The sequence below is a fragment of the Talaromyces stipitatus genome, genomic scaffold (genome assembly GCF_000003125.1).
Source record: "Talaromyces stipitatus ATCC 10500 scf_1105507295541 genomic scaffold, whole genome shotgun sequence".
NCBI lineage: Eukaryota > Fungi > Ascomycota > Eurotiomycetes > Eurotiales > Trichocomaceae > Talaromyces > Talaromyces stipitatus.
Genome location: NW_002990115.1, coordinates 4,095,681 through 4,111,343, shown reverse-complemented (window position 1 = coordinate 4,111,343; position 15,663 = coordinate 4,095,681). Strand labels below are relative to the sequence as shown.

The 15,663-nt window shown below is 47.5% G+C and overlaps 6 protein-coding genes across 6 annotated transcripts, besides 2 other annotated features; 2 read left to right on the top strand and 4 right to left on the bottom strand.

Annotated features, from left to right (window-relative positions):
* Positions 1-43: 43 nt before the first annotated feature.
* Positions 44-1,489, top strand: TSTA_038480 (nuclear pore protein (SEH1), putative; the record flags this gene model as incomplete). Its single annotated transcript, XM_002481031.1, has 4 exons — positions 44-365; positions 431-1,274; positions 1,323-1,425; positions 1,474-1,489. Exons 1-4 carry the CDS (start codon positions 180-182, stop codon positions 1,487-1,489), a joined length of 1,149 nt encoding a protein of 382 aa, XP_002481076.1. The 5' UTR covers positions 44-179.
* Positions 1,490-2,364: 875 nt separating this feature from the next.
* TSTA_038470 (uncharacterized protein) lies at positions 2,365-3,521 on the bottom strand (the record flags this gene model as incomplete). The annotated part of the gene is made up of 6 exons (XM_002481030.1): positions 2,365-2,427; positions 2,485-2,590; positions 2,672-2,839; positions 2,960-3,075; positions 3,114-3,342; positions 3,445-3,521. The coding sequence occupies 6 exons, from the start codon at positions 3,519-3,521 to the stop codon at positions 2,365-2,367; spliced, it is 759 nt and encodes a 252-aa protein (XP_002481075.1).
* Positions 2,463-2,482: a microsatellite.
* Positions 3,522-4,307: 786 nt separating the features above from the next.
* On the top strand, positions 4,308-7,434 carry TSTA_038460 (PHD finger and SET domain protein, putative; the record flags this gene model as incomplete). Its single annotated transcript, XM_002481029.1, has 2 exons — positions 4,308-4,476; positions 4,522-7,434. The coding sequence occupies 2 exons, from the start codon at positions 4,308-4,310 to the stop codon at positions 6,993-6,995; spliced, it is 2,643 nt and encodes an 880-aa protein (XP_002481074.1). The 3' UTR covers positions 6,996-7,434.
* A 1,243-nt stretch (positions 7,435-8,677) lies between these two features.
* On the bottom strand, positions 8,678-9,074 carry TSTA_038450 (uncharacterized protein; the record flags this gene model as incomplete). The annotated part of the gene is made up of 2 exons (XM_002481028.1): positions 8,678-8,903; positions 8,950-9,074. 2 exons carry the CDS (start codon positions 9,072-9,074, stop codon positions 8,678-8,680), a joined length of 351 nt encoding a protein of 116 aa, XP_002481073.1.
* Positions 9,075-9,630: 556 nt separating this feature from the next.
* On the bottom strand, positions 9,631-11,107 carry TSTA_038440 (Pol II transcription elongation factor subunit Cdc73, putative; the record flags this gene model as incomplete). Its single annotated transcript, XM_002481027.1, has 2 exons — positions 9,631-10,389; positions 10,442-11,107. The coding sequence occupies 2 exons, from the start codon at positions 11,105-11,107 to the stop codon at positions 9,631-9,633; spliced, it is 1,425 nt and encodes a 474-aa protein (XP_002481072.1).
* Positions 10,581-10,654: a microsatellite.
* Positions 11,108-11,384: 277 nt separating the features above from the next.
* On the bottom strand, positions 11,385-14,220 carry TSTA_038430 (developmental regulator FlbA). Its single transcript, XM_002481026.1, has 3 exons — positions 13,586-14,220; positions 12,224-13,534; positions 11,385-12,171 (listed from the first exon to the last, which is right to left on the bottom strand). Exons 1-3 carry the CDS (start codon positions 14,117-14,119, stop codon positions 12,025-12,027), a joined length of 1,992 nt encoding a protein of 663 aa, XP_002481071.1. The 5' UTR covers positions 14,120-14,220; the 3' UTR covers positions 11,385-12,024.
* Between the last annotated feature and the right edge of the window lie 1,443 nt (positions 14,221-15,663).

Genomic DNA, 15,663 nt, shown 5'->3' with positions numbered 1-15,663 from the left:
AGTCCCGGTTAGCGCCTTCCCGAAGCAGAATGCGTAAATGTCTGAATCACGTCCACATTTATGAAATATTGAGCAGCACGCTAGATTGATATTAAATTCCATTATCAGCAATACGGGATTGATTGTCATGAATTGATACGAGCATATACAATTCGATTTTTAGACAAAGACGCGCCAGAATGGGCACAAATTTCACCGACTTCGAGTCCGGACATCGCGACTTGGTCACAGTCACAAAATTCAATTTTTATGGGAATCGTATTGTTACAGGATCTTCAGATCATAGATTAAAGGTTTGGGATCAAAAGGATGGACAATGGCAGTTGACTGATACTTGGCGTGCGCATGATGCTGAGATTCGAGACGTGAGTTGTTAAAATGCTTCAGACTGAAAAGATACTTGCAAGGAAAACTGACGGGATTTGTGTAGGCCACCTGGAATGGACCTTTTACTGGACAGCACATTGGCAGTGTAGGCGAGGATATGCGTCTTAAAATATGGCAAGAAGACGTCACGCAACCACCTAATTCGGGCCGGCGGTTCAAGTCGATATACCGCTTGCCGGCTCCTCACAGGGTGCCCTTTGTTTCACTAGACTTTCGAAATGTGGACCTAGACACATGGTTGGCCGTCATAACCCGCGACGGATATCTGATGGTGATGGAGCCCGTCATGCCGGATACGCTCGGAGAGTGGCAGGCCCTGGACCAGTTTAGAGTGTGTACCGCGCCAGGGCGTGGAGAAGAGACCAGTTTCCGGGTACAGTTCCATCATGACTCATTCGATGCTACGCACTCTTTGAAACCTGACGGTGATCGGAAAAGCTTGTCGTTGGTCGTCGCGGCGATGGATACGGTGAAGATTTATAGGACTGATTCGAGTCGGCGCTTCTATCATGCTATTGAATTGACGGGTCACGGTGGTCTTGTTCGTGATATTTCATGGGCAAATGGCTCGGTACGGGGATACGATCTCATCGCTAGTGGTTGCAAGGATGGATTTATTCGGATTTTTGAGGTTTATACATCGCTTTCGGGGAATGGAGCGCACGGGAACCACCACCATCAACGTAATGGACATCTTTCGGCACAGTCACCTTCTCAACGTGCAACAGCACAATCTGGGATTGGCTCTGCACTGGCCAATCGAGCTCCCGTAACGGCTTCTCCTCGTCCGGCGAACGTTGATACACCGTTTCGTCATGAGTATCGGGAGGTAGCTTGTATTGATAGTCGTCATTTGGACGTTTGGCAGGTACAATGGTCGTTTGCAGGTATGCTACAATATGCAACAACCTGAAAGGCTCGACTGACTCTTCCAGGTGACTGTTTGATATCTTCAGGCGATGATGGGAGTGTCCGGTTCTGGAAAAAGGGGCTTACAGGAGAATGGCTGGAATTTGCCGAGACAGATATGACAGATGAGTGCGTACCTTGGTGACGGTGTATACTGAGATTACTGACGTTGGACAGAGAACCACCAACTTGACCGATATCTAGCAGAGAATGATTATTCATAACTGTATAATACTATCATGGATTCATGGTGGAGTTTGGCATTTGTTGATTGATAGTGAGGCTGGAGCAATGTTCCTGTCTTTGGGCTATGATACCCGTTTGTTTGTTTTTGAACATTGAGAATAAGATACGTACGGTGATTCAGTCATGTATCTCAGCCACCCTGTGGCAGTAACAATAGGCAGTGGAATTTAATCCTTAATTATTAGTCGTCGATCGTATACTATGGCCCACCCTTAAGATATCTAGATAATAGTGAACACTTCCGCATAGAGTATATACCAATCAAGTGAGACAAGACTGTTACACTTGAGATACGAAACTTAGTAGGCATACTATTGGCGGCGCTCTAAGGGATGGATGGGACATGACCACGGGTTCAGTGACGGGAGGGCCGCTGTCCTTCCCGCCGAAGCGAGCCTAATTGTGGCAAACTCGGGGAATTAGCTTAGGTCTATTCCTTCTTCTTTTCTCGAGTAACAATTTCTTCTATCCAAGTGATTTACTTTTTTCTTGTTTTGACCATCTTGTCTTTAGTATTTTCTTTGTGCACTACAGTCCTGGTATATTTATATCCCTTGCATGGTTTTTTGTTTGCCCTTTTCATCTTCACACCTCCCCGAAACTGCACTACTATCGATTTCACACGGGAGAGTGCACTGTCCACAGCGTACACACAATTTATTGAGATGCCGGTACACAAATCAAGCCTCTTACAGGGGAAGCAAGTTTCTAGTTCCTCTTTTCCTAAATAGTCCTTTCTGTCCTCTATTACTTGCACTGTTTGATTCACTCTTATCTTCAGACAGTCCAATTCTGCAGTCTCCCGGCCGTTTATGGACGGGGTCATGGTTTGTCACCGGTGTCACACTGAATAATATCGTGCTTACCAGATGGCATCCTTCCTTCCTCATCACGACTAGAAGTGACTTATTACTCGATGATTCTTTTCTTTTCTTTTCTTACCCGATCAAACTTTTCTCCTCCACAGATTGCCCAGCTGTCCCAGTTGTTGTCATTCATCATGGCCACAAGCCATGACTTGGCACGGTTAGATGCTGCCTGGCACCCACTAACCATGTCTATTACTTCTTCTTCTTTCTCTTCTTCTTTTCTGATGGTTGATCTGGTTCCTGACCGTTTATTTTGCTACTTTCTTCGAGTTCTGACACTGCTTGTCGAGACAATCAAGTTGGATGTCCCACTTTGACTACGCGTCCTACCGGCTTTTGCTATCAGGTACGAATACACAGACTTCATCGATGGTCTATCGATACTCCTCCGGCTCTCATTCTGTCTCGTTTCTCGTTCCTTCTCCCGTCTACGCCGTGTCAGTCACTGCTCAGTCTCTCGTCATCTGATAGACTGATAGCAACGGCACGTGTGGTGTCTGTCTGAAAAAGGTTAGTGCTACACTGGTCAAGCGAAAGTGCCGGCTGACTCAGCATTTGATTGGACACGACGCTGACTAACCCTGAGCCAGCTCTCGGCTGCCGCGCCATACCGGAAAGAGGCAGCAGAAAGCTGATCCAAGTGGGGCACGGACTTTATCTCTGGCTGCTCATTGGCTCAACCAGCTGATACACAATTGAGACCCGTTTATTTTCACCCCCTGATTGGCTACTCGGAGCAATCGGCATAATGTCTAACCTGATCCTGTCTGCCTTACAGCCAAGGTCTCGCTCAGCTCTGCCGTGACTCAGAAGGCCGGTCCGCCCTCCTTTGCGACGCGGAGGACCGAATAATTTTTGTGAGGAGTCAGGACATTCCTCTGCTCGTGTTCGAGTCTCTCTCCCCCATGTTTCGTTTTTCTTTCTTTTTGCGCTGCTTCTTAGTACATATTACAATGTGATTGTGTGTTCTGTTTTATTTGTCGATTTTCGTCACTCATTAACCCGCAATGGTGGCCCTACGAGGAAGGGCAACCTGGCGCCTTTTTTCTCCTGCTGTGCCCTTTCAAGTTTCCTCGCCCGGCAAAACCGCGCCTTTCCTCTTTCGCTCATTTCGCTTCTCAGCAGAAGAACTGGAGTCCTTAGGCTCCTCTTTCCCTTCGTCCACTCCTTCTCTTCCTTCTTCAATCCTCACTTGACTTCTTTCCCTCAGTCAATCTCTTCCATCCACCTTATCCGACTCTCTTCCTCTTTGCTTCTTCTTATTCGAATAATTCTTTTATTCGTTTCTCCGACCGTATTTTCTCTTCTTGACCACCTCCTTCGACCTCTTCGTCCTCGCGCTTTCTCGACTTTCGATTCGACTTTGTTAGCTGTGACACCTCGAATTTTTGGCAGATTCCACCTATTTTCCCGTGTCTTCCACCTGATGCGCGTCGTCTCTTTCATTATTCTCGGTCGCCTTTCTGGACTCGATTCGCAACTCGCTTACGGTCGCAAATCTCGAACTCGTTGACGACGAACGCGCATCCTCGAATACTGTACTTTTATCGTCGTCTTGTCTCGCTGCACCCCTCGATCACCTTACCGGACCGTCCTAACTGAAATTTTTTTCGACGTGAAATCATTACCTTTCATCGTGATTTATTGAAACTTGAACGTGTCCTTGCTGTCGTACGTGCCGAAGAAACGGATCGAAGCTCTACGTGTCCTCTTGCCGTCTCTTCTAGGATCTGTGTACAGTCATCTAGACGATTCGCCTCACGCGACTCGACCAAACCACCGACAACGGCACCTCAGCGGCGTTTGATATGCACGTTGAGGAAGTAAGCCATCAAGCTGGGTGCTGAGGAACTTCTACCATCACCTGTTGAGGTAAAGGGGGTCATCTGTCGGATTATGACAGATACCTCCTTGCTCGCAACAACGCATTCGACCGGAGATTCGTATCCGGTCACTGCGCCCATCCACTCCCCGGCGCCAAATAGCGCCATCTCTGATTCCGTCCCTCTGGAAGACGAAGAACCTTACACCATCAAGTGCATCTGTGCCTTTGAGGATGACGATGGTAACACTGTCTTCTGCGAAAAGTGTGAAACATGGCAACACATAGAATGTTACTACCATGGCCAGGAGGTGCCAGACGAACACTTTTGTACAGACTGTTCACCTTCACCACTCTACTTGGACGGAAAACGGGCGACTGAGCGACAGCGTCGATTACGGGAGCAAAATGATAGCGGTGACCGGAAGGCTAAACGCTCTGGGTCAAAGAGCCACAAGAAAAAACATCACAAAGATCAAGAACTGGTCAATGGACATCATCGCAGTGATTCTACATCCAGGGACCAACTGGGTACTATTAAGAAACCAAAATCTTCTCATAGGCCGTCAGCATCGGTGAACTCGGTCAACGTACCTCCCAAGCTGCAGCCAGATTCTCGGAAGCGCTCGGGATCCGTGGCCACCTCAATGAGTCCGACGAAATCATCCTCTACTCCGCAAATCCCTCTTTACTCTCACGAATTCCTACACTTGTACGATAATGATAGAGGTTACGTTAACATGAAGAGCAATTTGGTGGTGAACCTTCACTTACTGGGTGACATGGGGTCCTGGGTCAAAGATCCTTCGGCGCTTTTACGGGCTGGTACTGGTCGTCTACCACAAGAAATTTTCACATACGCAGACGTTTTGGATTCTTCCGAATGGCCGCAACTATTGTTAGATACCAACGTTGACAAGGATCTCGAGATTGATGGTGTCCACCCCACTTGGAAAATCCTCAAAACCGAAACCGCTGTTCACAAGGATCAAATTGTCGGTGAGGTCAAGGGCAAAATCGGGGAACTTCGAGAATATTGCCTTGATCCAGCTAATCGTTGGCCTGAGCTCCGGCACCCTCAACCATTTGTGTTCTTCCACCCTCAGCTTCCCATTTACATTGATGCACGCGAAGAAGGATCCATACTCCGATATGTGCGTCGTTCGTGTCGACCTAATGTTACATTGAAGACGTACATCACTAATGAGGTTGAGTATCATTTCTGTTTCGTCGCAAATCAAGATATTCCCGCGGATTCCGAAGTAACCGCCATGTGGTATTACGACCGTCAATTCCTTGGAGACAGCGATCAAGAGGAAGCTCGAGCGATTTCCATGAGCAATCTTTTAGCCAATTTTGGCGGCTGCGCTTGCTCCGCGCCTCAGTCATGTCTACTAGCTGCTGTTGATCGCCGTCGTCATCCTAGTTCGAAGCAAGTGAATGGTAAGCGGAAGAAAGCGAAATCCAAATCCGCTACCTCACCTACTAGCGCTGGTCGGTCTACTACCAGTCGTGCCGGTAGTGAGGCAGCTGTTGATGATGACAATGCAGATAATCGGTCAACTTCTGGCTCTGTGCGCGGACATACTCGTAGCCGTGACTTGACTCCGACACATCCGCCACCTGAATGGGCCCTGCAAGATACGGAATTGTCGGCACGAGATAGACGTAAGATCGCAGCAGTGGAGAAGAAATTCGAGCAACTCGAGCACGATCAACACGGGCAGCGTAAGAAGAAGCGAGGGAGTGCAACATCCGCCCATCCGAATCTCCCGTCAGGCAAGTCTTTGAAAGTGGAGACTACCAACCGTCTTTCTGATGACTCTGCTTTGGCCTCGTATCATCGTCGATCGCGGCCTACTTCACGCAAAGCATCCGATCCTATTCACACAGTTCCTCGATCACCTCTTTCACGTCCATCTTACGTCGATGAATCACTCCAAACACGGCCTATGACAATTGGATTTTCTCCTCTGAGTCGGCGACTTTTGAAACGCTGTCATGAAGACAGTGCAAAAGTCCAGTGGCCCATTAAGCGTCAGGAAACAGCAGGAAGTACTGGCACAGATACTGCTATTTCACCATCGTCTGTGTCTCAAGGCTCGGGTGTTCGACCGCCTTCTTCACATAGCGAAGATGTAGAGATGAAAGATTCTGCAAGCGACACAATTTCTCTCAAATCTGAGGTTATGGCAAAACCGCCTTTGCCGTCGACAGCGGCACACAATACCCTCATTCCTGGGATGTCGCCTATCACCAATCGGTTCAGCGGTCTTCATGTTCAACTACCTGCCAATCACTTCGCAGTGCCTGCCACACCTACACCGGGTGCGGCCACGCCGGGTTCTCTCCAGTCACCGTCAGATCCTTTCGCGCAACCAGCTCAGACACCGGGTGGCAGCATGACAGCCCCTAGTCCAGTCAAGAAGAAGATGAGCTTAGGCGATTATTTGGCTAGCAGAGGCACGATGACAACACCGACTACCGAGAAGAGTCAAGCTCAAGCGACAACAGCATCAAGCCCTGCACCACCTAGCAAACCAACATCTTCCGTTCAGTCTTCTACGCCGCCGCTGTCGACAGATGGCGAAGCTTGGACACAACCTCAACCGGTATCTGGAAGGGAGACGATCAAGAACGAATCCTCCCCAACCGATGCAGATATTACGATGAAGGATGCCCCTAGCAAACCCCCACTCTTTCCTCCTTATGTTTCTTCCCTTGGAATGCAGGATGACAGCAAAGTCCCGCCGACGACATGATACCCTAGATTTGTTGCTTTTCTGTTTTGCTTGTTCTTCACTTCATTGAAATGCTATTACTTTGATATTGTTAATGAAAGGGGTGTACGGGTATCACGGCGTTTTCTTCTGTTTTTGTCTGATTATGATAACGAGTCTTTTTTTCGCGAAAAAAAGGGTTCTTATTGTGATGGCGGGATTCAGGGCAAGGGAGGCGCGAAGGCGTATTGAATTGTGGCAGACAAAATTTGTTTCACCCATTTTGCTTCTTCACTTCTCTTCTCTTCTGAACTTTGTTCTTTTCTTTCTTAATTGTGAGAGTTTTCCTTACTGTGATGGAAACGAATCTTATCTTATTTGATTTTACTTTACTGCGCTTGACTTGAGTAAACATTGTCGGATTAGGCTTGGCGAGGTAGGTAGAGACGGATTGTATACCAATCTCTTAACTTTTCTTTTCATACCTGGATTCTTTTTGGCAATCCAATACTCTTAAAGTTATGAGGTGACCTCTGTCTTAGGTGGAAGCAATATAAGTTTATATCCACCTCGACTATAGGAGGGAACTAAGGATCATTGGAGTAAGGATGTCTCCGAGGAGATTTACCATTGGTTCGATTATAGACTAATCTGTTCTACATACAGGACTTGCGTGAATTGATTCATGTCCATGATAGAGGTTTCCTTTTCTCGCTTTACTTGGTATCTTCGCGCGACGGCTGATGAGTTATTCTATGTAGACAGCCGACGCATACCACTCTGAGAAAGTTTTTGGATTCCAAGTGAATCTCTTCTCCAGCCATCACAGGTCTCACCGCAAGCAACTGGTCGCCAACAGGGACTTGCATCATCAAAGGAAAGATTAAGCTCAGAGGCGATCGTAGCCAAAACCTGGTTTGCATTTCGATCCTGTCAGATAGGCACAAAGGGAAGCTCCCAGGTTCGTTTGCCCCGCTAGTGTCGACAGCCAAGTACTCCTGAGTGAGCTCATGGCGAAATGGAGTCATCCATCTGCTTCAATGCATTCCCAGCGACAGCTTTCTTTGACAGTTCCGCGTCTCTTATCGATAACAGCATCAATACGTTGTAGAGGCATTAGCCGCGGATTGTCGTCGACGGTTATATACTTGAATGCGCCGTCAGTGCTATACGCTCCGATCCCATATCTGGAATCTGGACCTGGCCAGGGATTCGTACGGATGGAGCCTGGGTACCCAGCGATGAGAGTGTCTGTTGCTGCTTTTCCACGCCTGGAGTCCGCCTAAGAAAAGACAGACAGAATATATGTTATTCTCAAAAAAGGTAGTCCCCTGTGTGATTGTACTGAACCGACACTCGAGCACTTGCCAGTCGCTACATTGTGGAAGGCGAGCGAATCACCAGCCCCAGTAGTACATACCCAGTGACAATATCGACTTTTATGCTCGGCACGTTTACTGCAGGCACGATAGAGAGAATCATCGGTCGCTGCTAGTAGGTTGAATTTGGCAATGGATGGACATAGTTAATGCGCCACGAAAAATCTGAGGCTCCGAGGGCGTTGTCGTCTTCTTCGGTATCCTGCATTGACTCTGTCCAATATCCATAGAATCTTCATCTGATTCTTCCATCTTCACAGTCTCTTGGGGGAACTCTTCAGGCTCATCAATCATAGTCTCCACTGCAGGGTCCGCACTTTCACCGTTCACAGCTCCTTGTTGGGTTCATTCCGCTGGAATGGATGATTGAAGCTCATTGAGACGCTCAGAGAATTGTGAAAGCTTCATCGAAAGAGTTTTGAACGACAGTATCGAGTTCTTGGGTAGTTGATTGCAGGCTTTCTCGATAGCTTCATCAACTCTTGTGGTAGCTCTGTCAATGAAATCATCAACTTTCGCAAGAGCCTTGCTCACAGCTGTCTTGACAGCTTTCTCGATGAGGGTAGAGGTCCTGAAAAATAGTAGAGCATGAATATCAAATTGAATCATTAAAAGACTTTGGGAAAAAGCCTGATGGTGTACGGGCCACTTGCAGAGCTGAGTGTCGCATCGCTCTATCGTTGCCAGCCATTCCACTTCTCGCTGAACAATACAACTTTGCCACCCAAATCTCAATAGCCATGGCTTGGAGAATTATTTGTCGAAATGGAGAGCAGAAAGTGAAAGATCCAACAGGGCGGCACTCTCTTATTGCCATTTCCTTTCTCTCAGTCTATTATGAGAAATTCCCAATTGCTTCGTTTGCCTTGTTTGCCTTCTTTTGCACCCGGGCGTTTCCCTACCATATCCTCCGCTCATATCAGTCTTTCTCTTCATTCAACTCATCTCTTCCTCAGTTTTCTCTGACTTCATGGAATCTCACCTTCCCCCTCATTCGCCTCTGATATGAGACCAGATCTGACACCCGGTAATGATATTCGTAGGTCTGTCTGCTGATGAAAGAAACGAAAAAAGGAAACGGTGTTGATCAGATATTTCAATTAATTCGGTATCTCGCACGGTTCAGAGGATCAACCCGTCTAAATGTCTCATCGTAAAAAAAATAATCCACTGAATGCATTGCAAATGATTTCAGCATACCCTCGCTCCAAAGCATAAAAAATAGATGAAAAAAAAAATAATAAATCAAAATACAGGTCGAGAAATAAAATAGGCGAGTGAAAGCGAAGGGTAGAGAATCACTTCGTCCACCCTTTAGCCTTCATATTATTCTCAATAACGTCCCAAATATGTTCAACAATCTCCCTATCCAACCACCGTCCAGCACCGTCAACACCCTTCTTATCGTCCCAACGAGCAAGGGTGAAAGTGCTCACGCCACGACCCCAATCTTTAATCTGATTCGGGACGTGTTCTCCTGCCATGCCGACGTAGATACCCGCAGCATGTCTAAAGAGTTCAGGTGGATTGGACCATTTGTATGTTTTGAATTGCCACGCCTGACCCGTTGTGAAGACGGCGACGAGTCGTTGCCAGTAGTCCGGTTTGAAGTTTGCTGTGCTGTCGGCCAGGATGAAGCGGGTTGGTCTTTTGCTGGTTTGGGCGGCGCCGCCAGCACCACCGCTGCCGCCTTGGCTGCCTGATGCGATTCCGATACGGGTTTGGCGAGTGATGATTTGCATGTTTGAGGTTGTGTGAGAGGCTAGTGTGGGATGGTTGGGGGGAACAAAGACACCATCTTGAAGGAATGTCTTGATGTTAGAGAGGCGGATAGGTGATGAGGCGGAGGGAGAGAGGAGGATGATAGGATCGGGACGTCGTGAGCTTCCTGATGAAGGGCCGGGCTTTTTAGGAAGTGCAAGTCCAGCTGATGGAGCTGGAACAACGATGCCTCCTTTGCCTGAAGGGCCCTTGTTGCTTCCAGGTGGATATTGACCGCGCGAGCCGCGGTTGCGACCAAGGAAGATCTCTGCAGTTTTGCGAATATGCGAAAAGTCCTATCGACAGACTCGTTAGTTGATACCTGAAAAAGCCAAGGGAAATACATACCGTCGGCTTTATACCACGCAGGACAGTATTTCGATCACCCAACTTCCGCTCACCATTGTAAATCTCTTGTAACTGAGGATCAATCACTTTAGTCGGTCTCGCACCTGGTCCTGCTGCCGCTGGTACAGTCGTCTTAGGCGCTGCTGCAGTCACAGCATCAGCTGCCACAGCCGGAGCAGTCACATCAGCAGCGGCAGCGGCAGCAGCAGCAGCCCCTTCCAACGGCCTAATGTATTCACTATCATCCGAAGCCCCTTCAAGCCAAGTAATCAAATCCAAGCGCTCAACAAAAACCAAATTCAGCACCTGTTCCTCCTGCCCACCTTCCTTCTCCTTCTTCTGTTTCAACGCCTCATTAACCTCCTGCGCTGATGCAATGTACTCTGGAATAGCGACATCCTTTTTCTGCCATGCAAAGAAGATACTACGCAAATCGACTCGGGTATCGTTATTTGCGGTGGAGACGAAACGCGTTAATGTGTTGAGAGGAAGTGTATACGGGACTGGGTGAGTGAAGTACAGGTGATTGGCTTTTGCGAGGTCGTCTGTCAGGTTGTCTGCTGCGTTGGAGACGTCTGAGGATGTTGTCGGGGTTGGGAGAGCTTGAGCTGCGATTGCTCGTCGCAAGGACAGCAAAGGGTCGGAAAGAAGAGGATCGGTCGCCATGTTTGCGCTTTTGTCTGATGGCGCGTAAACACCTCTCTGCCCTTTGAGTGAGATGCGAGCAGGGTCGTGGAAAGCAACTCACTTGTGAAATCGTGGTGGATTCATCTTGTTGGAGGGTTAGGTTATTGCGCTCTCGGGGATCTATTGGGCAGGTTTCCGGGCGGTGAGTCACGTGACCTTGCTTCCACTAGCAATGATTTCCGACGAAGATATCAAGGGAGAAGACGAGAATAATTACTCTAGATATTCTTGAGGATCTTAGGAACGTTTTCATCAATGACTCATGTCCATGCTCATGATATTATCATTGGGATATACTTATACATGACAAACCATGCGAGTACATGAAGTATTAGAGATTGACGAGACAAACGAAAATTCTTTGTGGTGAACAATGAAGACAATGAAATGAATCAGAACCAGCCTCCCACTATACACTTGTGTATCGAGAATGATGTAAAGAGGAAGAACAATGCTTTCGGTATGATGCAACAAGAAAAATAACCACATGCATAATGTGCAAATTTGATATCAAAATGGTAGCAAACCCCGCAGACCGATATGCGCAACGACAACGCCCATTTAATGCTTCACGGGAGAGATGATAAAGAAAAATATGCAGGTATTTCCGTATACCGACTCTCGATCGAGTCCCCGCAAAAACAGAAGAAATACACGAAAAGAAAAGGATATAACCAGTGTTCTCCTCCCCACGTCTATCGTGTAACCCATAGAAATAAAAGAAAATCGTAACTCTTTTGGAAAGCACTCCGATGATAAGCAGAGATTTTCCAGATGGAATTAAGAATAATCGTTCAACCATGTCTATCGAATTATCGCTGTAAATAACAAATGGTGGCTGGAAGACGTGAAATGATCAGAGAGTCGAAATGTTTCCGCAGGAAGAATCAAAGGTTTCAAGTCCGCACGGATCGGCTCAGGGATCGTTCGGGAACTGGTGCAGATGTCGGTGAATATGAGCGGCCGCTTGTTCCGAGGTCAAACTCGTGTTCTTGAAGGACAACCGAGTACTTGGGATCGCGGACGAATTTGGGGACAGAGTCCTGAATCGAGAGTTAGCAACTGAATAGGGATAGAGTTAAGAGGAAGACTTACACTTGACATCAGCTTGAAGACGGAAGTCTGGGCCAACTCAAACAGATCGACCACTTCCTGAAGGCTTTTGAGCATGGATTCATCATCTCCAACGGCCTTCGTCATGCGGCTAGCGAGACTGTTTCGAAGGCCATGCTCAATGTTCAATTCACAGGGTGATCCAGGTGCCAAGAAAGCATTATAGAGACCGTAGGCGGCCGCAAGGGTTTCTCGGACGGTTTCGATCTTGTTCAAAGCACCGGATTTCTCCAGTCTGTGGTAGTGCGAAGTAAACTCTGAAACATCCAGGTAGAAAGTCAAGTTTTCCTCGCACAAGGAATAGCGAAGGAATTCCCGGAACAACAGGCGTAGAGCGGCATCGTGCAAAATGTGGTTGAGACGGGCATTGTTGGAATCGCGCGCTCCTCGGCCGTCATATTGTGAGGAATTAGTCTTATCACGGGCGATCCATCCACAAACACGTTGTCCATGCTCAGTTACAGTGTAAATAGCATGTTTGGTGGGCTGGAAATCGACAGCAGTGGGGTCTTGTGCAGCATAGGGCCGATCTTCTTGAACGGAGGTGATAAGACCATGTTTGATGAACAAAGCAGCGATCAAGCATGTTTCCCGACGGTCATTGGTGGTTGAACAATCCATGAGCCAGTCTACAGCAGCTTTTCCGGTGAAAGTATTGGCGAAGAACTTATCAGCGATTTTCCTCTCTTTTGCCATCTTGACACCAACGAGACCATTAGAATAATCACTGAGTGAGTCGGAGTCTGAGGTAGAAGTGGAGGTCTTGATGTTAGGACCGTCTTGACCGGCAAAGCGGCGGAAAATAACCTCAATAGTTGCACGATCTGTTGACAGCTTATCGGTTTCAGAATCACGTTCCAAGTTAACTAGCTGCATGGTATTACGTGGAGATTCCAAGACTTCCATAACATGCCTGGCAGTAATACCATTTCGCTGGCAAAAACGTTGCAAAATGTTGATTCCCTTGGGAGTTAGTTGATATAGACCGCCCTTCATGGGAAAGAAAGTATTGCCTCGTCCATCCACCGACTCAATGAAGCGTGCATCCGCGAATCGCTGGCATACAGATCGAGCCATCTCCTTTGCCATTGAGAAAGTAGTCGTTGTTGTCGTTGTGACAATACGTGATGGGTCCTTGGGGTCGGGCATGCGATTTGACTGTGAGAATTTCAACGACCCCAGATTGTTGATTGCTTCATCGGATGTAAAAGTATGCTCAAATCTAGTGAAGCGCACACGATGAGTATCCAACTTTAAGCTCACCATTAGAGTAGCAAACAGATCGTTAAAGTCCTGTACAAATTAGCACATCGATCTCACCAGCTAGGATGTCTACAAACATACTTTTGTAAAAGGACGCTCATCCTCCGTCATGCGGAGTAACCTTGACGACGTTTGATGCATCTTGTTTTGCAAATTATCCAGACGGAGTGGCTCTTGTGGTATCAGCCGCACTGTGCCACGGCGACTGAGACCAGATGTTGGGGATTTAACAAGAGGCAGGGTTGGTATCTCCTCGTTGCTTGACTCTCGATCGGGCGAGAGCGAAGCACTACCAACCTGAGAGTACTTGTGCGAGTGTCTTGACAGGCTCCCGTGGGAAGTACTCGTCCGCAGGGCAGGAGTCGAGATAGTTGCCAAAGAGGTGGTGAGGTTCGCGAGCACGTTTGACGTCTTTTCCAAAGCAAAACCGGCAAGCGACCTGCGATTGCCTTTGGAGATGGAGCCGGTGGCTGTTGTTGCAGCGGCGGGAGGGGGAGCGGCGGATGAGGGGTGGTTGTGATCGTCTGCTGCGCGGGAGTCAGGTGGGTGCGCAGTGGTGTATGGTAGAGTGAACAGATCTGATGGAAGCGAATTACCAGCAGATATCTCAGTCATTGAACCCAGGTCAGGAGGACTTGAGTTATATTTGTGGGTGTGACTTAAAACGAGAAGATCGACGGAAGGTTTTAAGCAGAGACAAGAAGAAAATCAGGTACAGGGGTGGGATGGGGAAGAGTAAGGGAGGGAAATGAAGAAAAGATATTGCGATGAGGCAATCGCTGTAATTTTACAGTAAGAAGAGTTACAATCGGCATGGATAAGACTCCTCAGCGGGTCTGCGCCGCTATTACATACAGAATGCCATGCGTGTATTTAACTGCAAGTAATTACCGTATTAGGATCTTGTACCTAGTAACTTACAGTCTCCGTATGTTCCCTTGCTAGTGGGCCTGCCATGCTGCATAGTAACTGAATCGGGCTAGTGTATAACTATCTGCATACAGGGTTATTGTTTGCTTTAGCACGCGAGTACCAGCCACGAGAGTAGGCACCCTGTACTCCATTCACAGTGAGCACAGAATACCAGATCCTTACGAGTATTCTGCACGAGTATTCCAGGAGGTAAGTGGGAAGTGCTATCTAATGGAACAATTTGACTTTCTCATGGAGGGAATCTTATCCGTAACTACGGCTCCAGCTTCCATTTATTCAGAGGACATTCCGCTTTGGGAGAATATGGTAAAAGATACGAGGAACGAAACTTACAGTATTACGATTACAGCGTTATCATCCAAAAACAACGTGGGACTGAAGAGTAGGACAGACTATCCCCAAAACGGCAGGGCTAGGCCTGTGTGCCGACCCAAAAAGCAGCCGCCCTATGAAGATCACTGGGGCACAGGCATGTGAGAATCGAGCAATCAAAGTAATAATGTTCGGCTTATGCCACGAGTATGTGACGGAGGCTCGACTCTGCGAAAAGTTGTGACCGAGGATGATTCATAATTATCGGATGTATTGTATCAATTCGGCCATAACTACCCCGTTGATATGTACTGAGAGGAAAGAGGAATGCCCGTCCCGTTTTGGAATTTCTTCAATTCCCACACGAAGACAATTACAATCTCAACCAGCTTTAAGACGGCTATATCATCACAAAAAGAGACTCGTCATGACCGCTTGTCAGTTTAGGCGCAAGCTAACTATCCGGTTCATCCCCCATTTGTCGACTACTGCGAACAATCCGATGCATGACCGAGCGGAGGAGAATATTCGTCTGTGGCCAAGAGGAAGCATACGTACTCTTTTATGCATGGCAACGTGAGTATCTGTAGTCTCCAAGACCCATTGCACAATATTGAAAATATTAGCTGTTTTCAACATGTCTCTTTTCTAATTGATGCTGTTAACCGTGGTACAACAATCCTAGTGGTAGGGGCGAATTATTGATCGACAAGGCTGCGCATGTGGCTGTCCGCGAGGCATGTTATTCGATGTATCACTATCAACAAATCAAAAATTCTCGTGATTCTGTCAAGGCATCAACATTCCGGGATGATGGGAACGTGGTTGGTGAATTATATCGAGTCTTGTTATATACTCCGTGCTTTTTCCCCCATCTAGCATCTCAAATGCTATTTCCATTCTAAACAGAGCGT

Excerpts from the sequence above, each read along its gene's own strand:
- TSTA_038430 (XM_002481026.1), bottom strand. The coding sequence starts at position 14,119 with ATGACTGAGATATCTGCTGGTAATTCGCTTCCATCAGATCTGTTCACT. Across the intron at positions 13,535-13,585 it reads ATGAGCGTCCTTTTACAAAA|GACTTTAACGATCTGTTTGC; the intron begins GTATGTTTGTAG and ends TAATTTGTACAG. Across the intron at positions 12,172-12,223 it reads TCTTCAAGCTGATGTCAAGT|GACTCTGTCCCCAAATTCGT; the intron begins GTAAGTCTTCCT and ends CTCTCGATTCAG.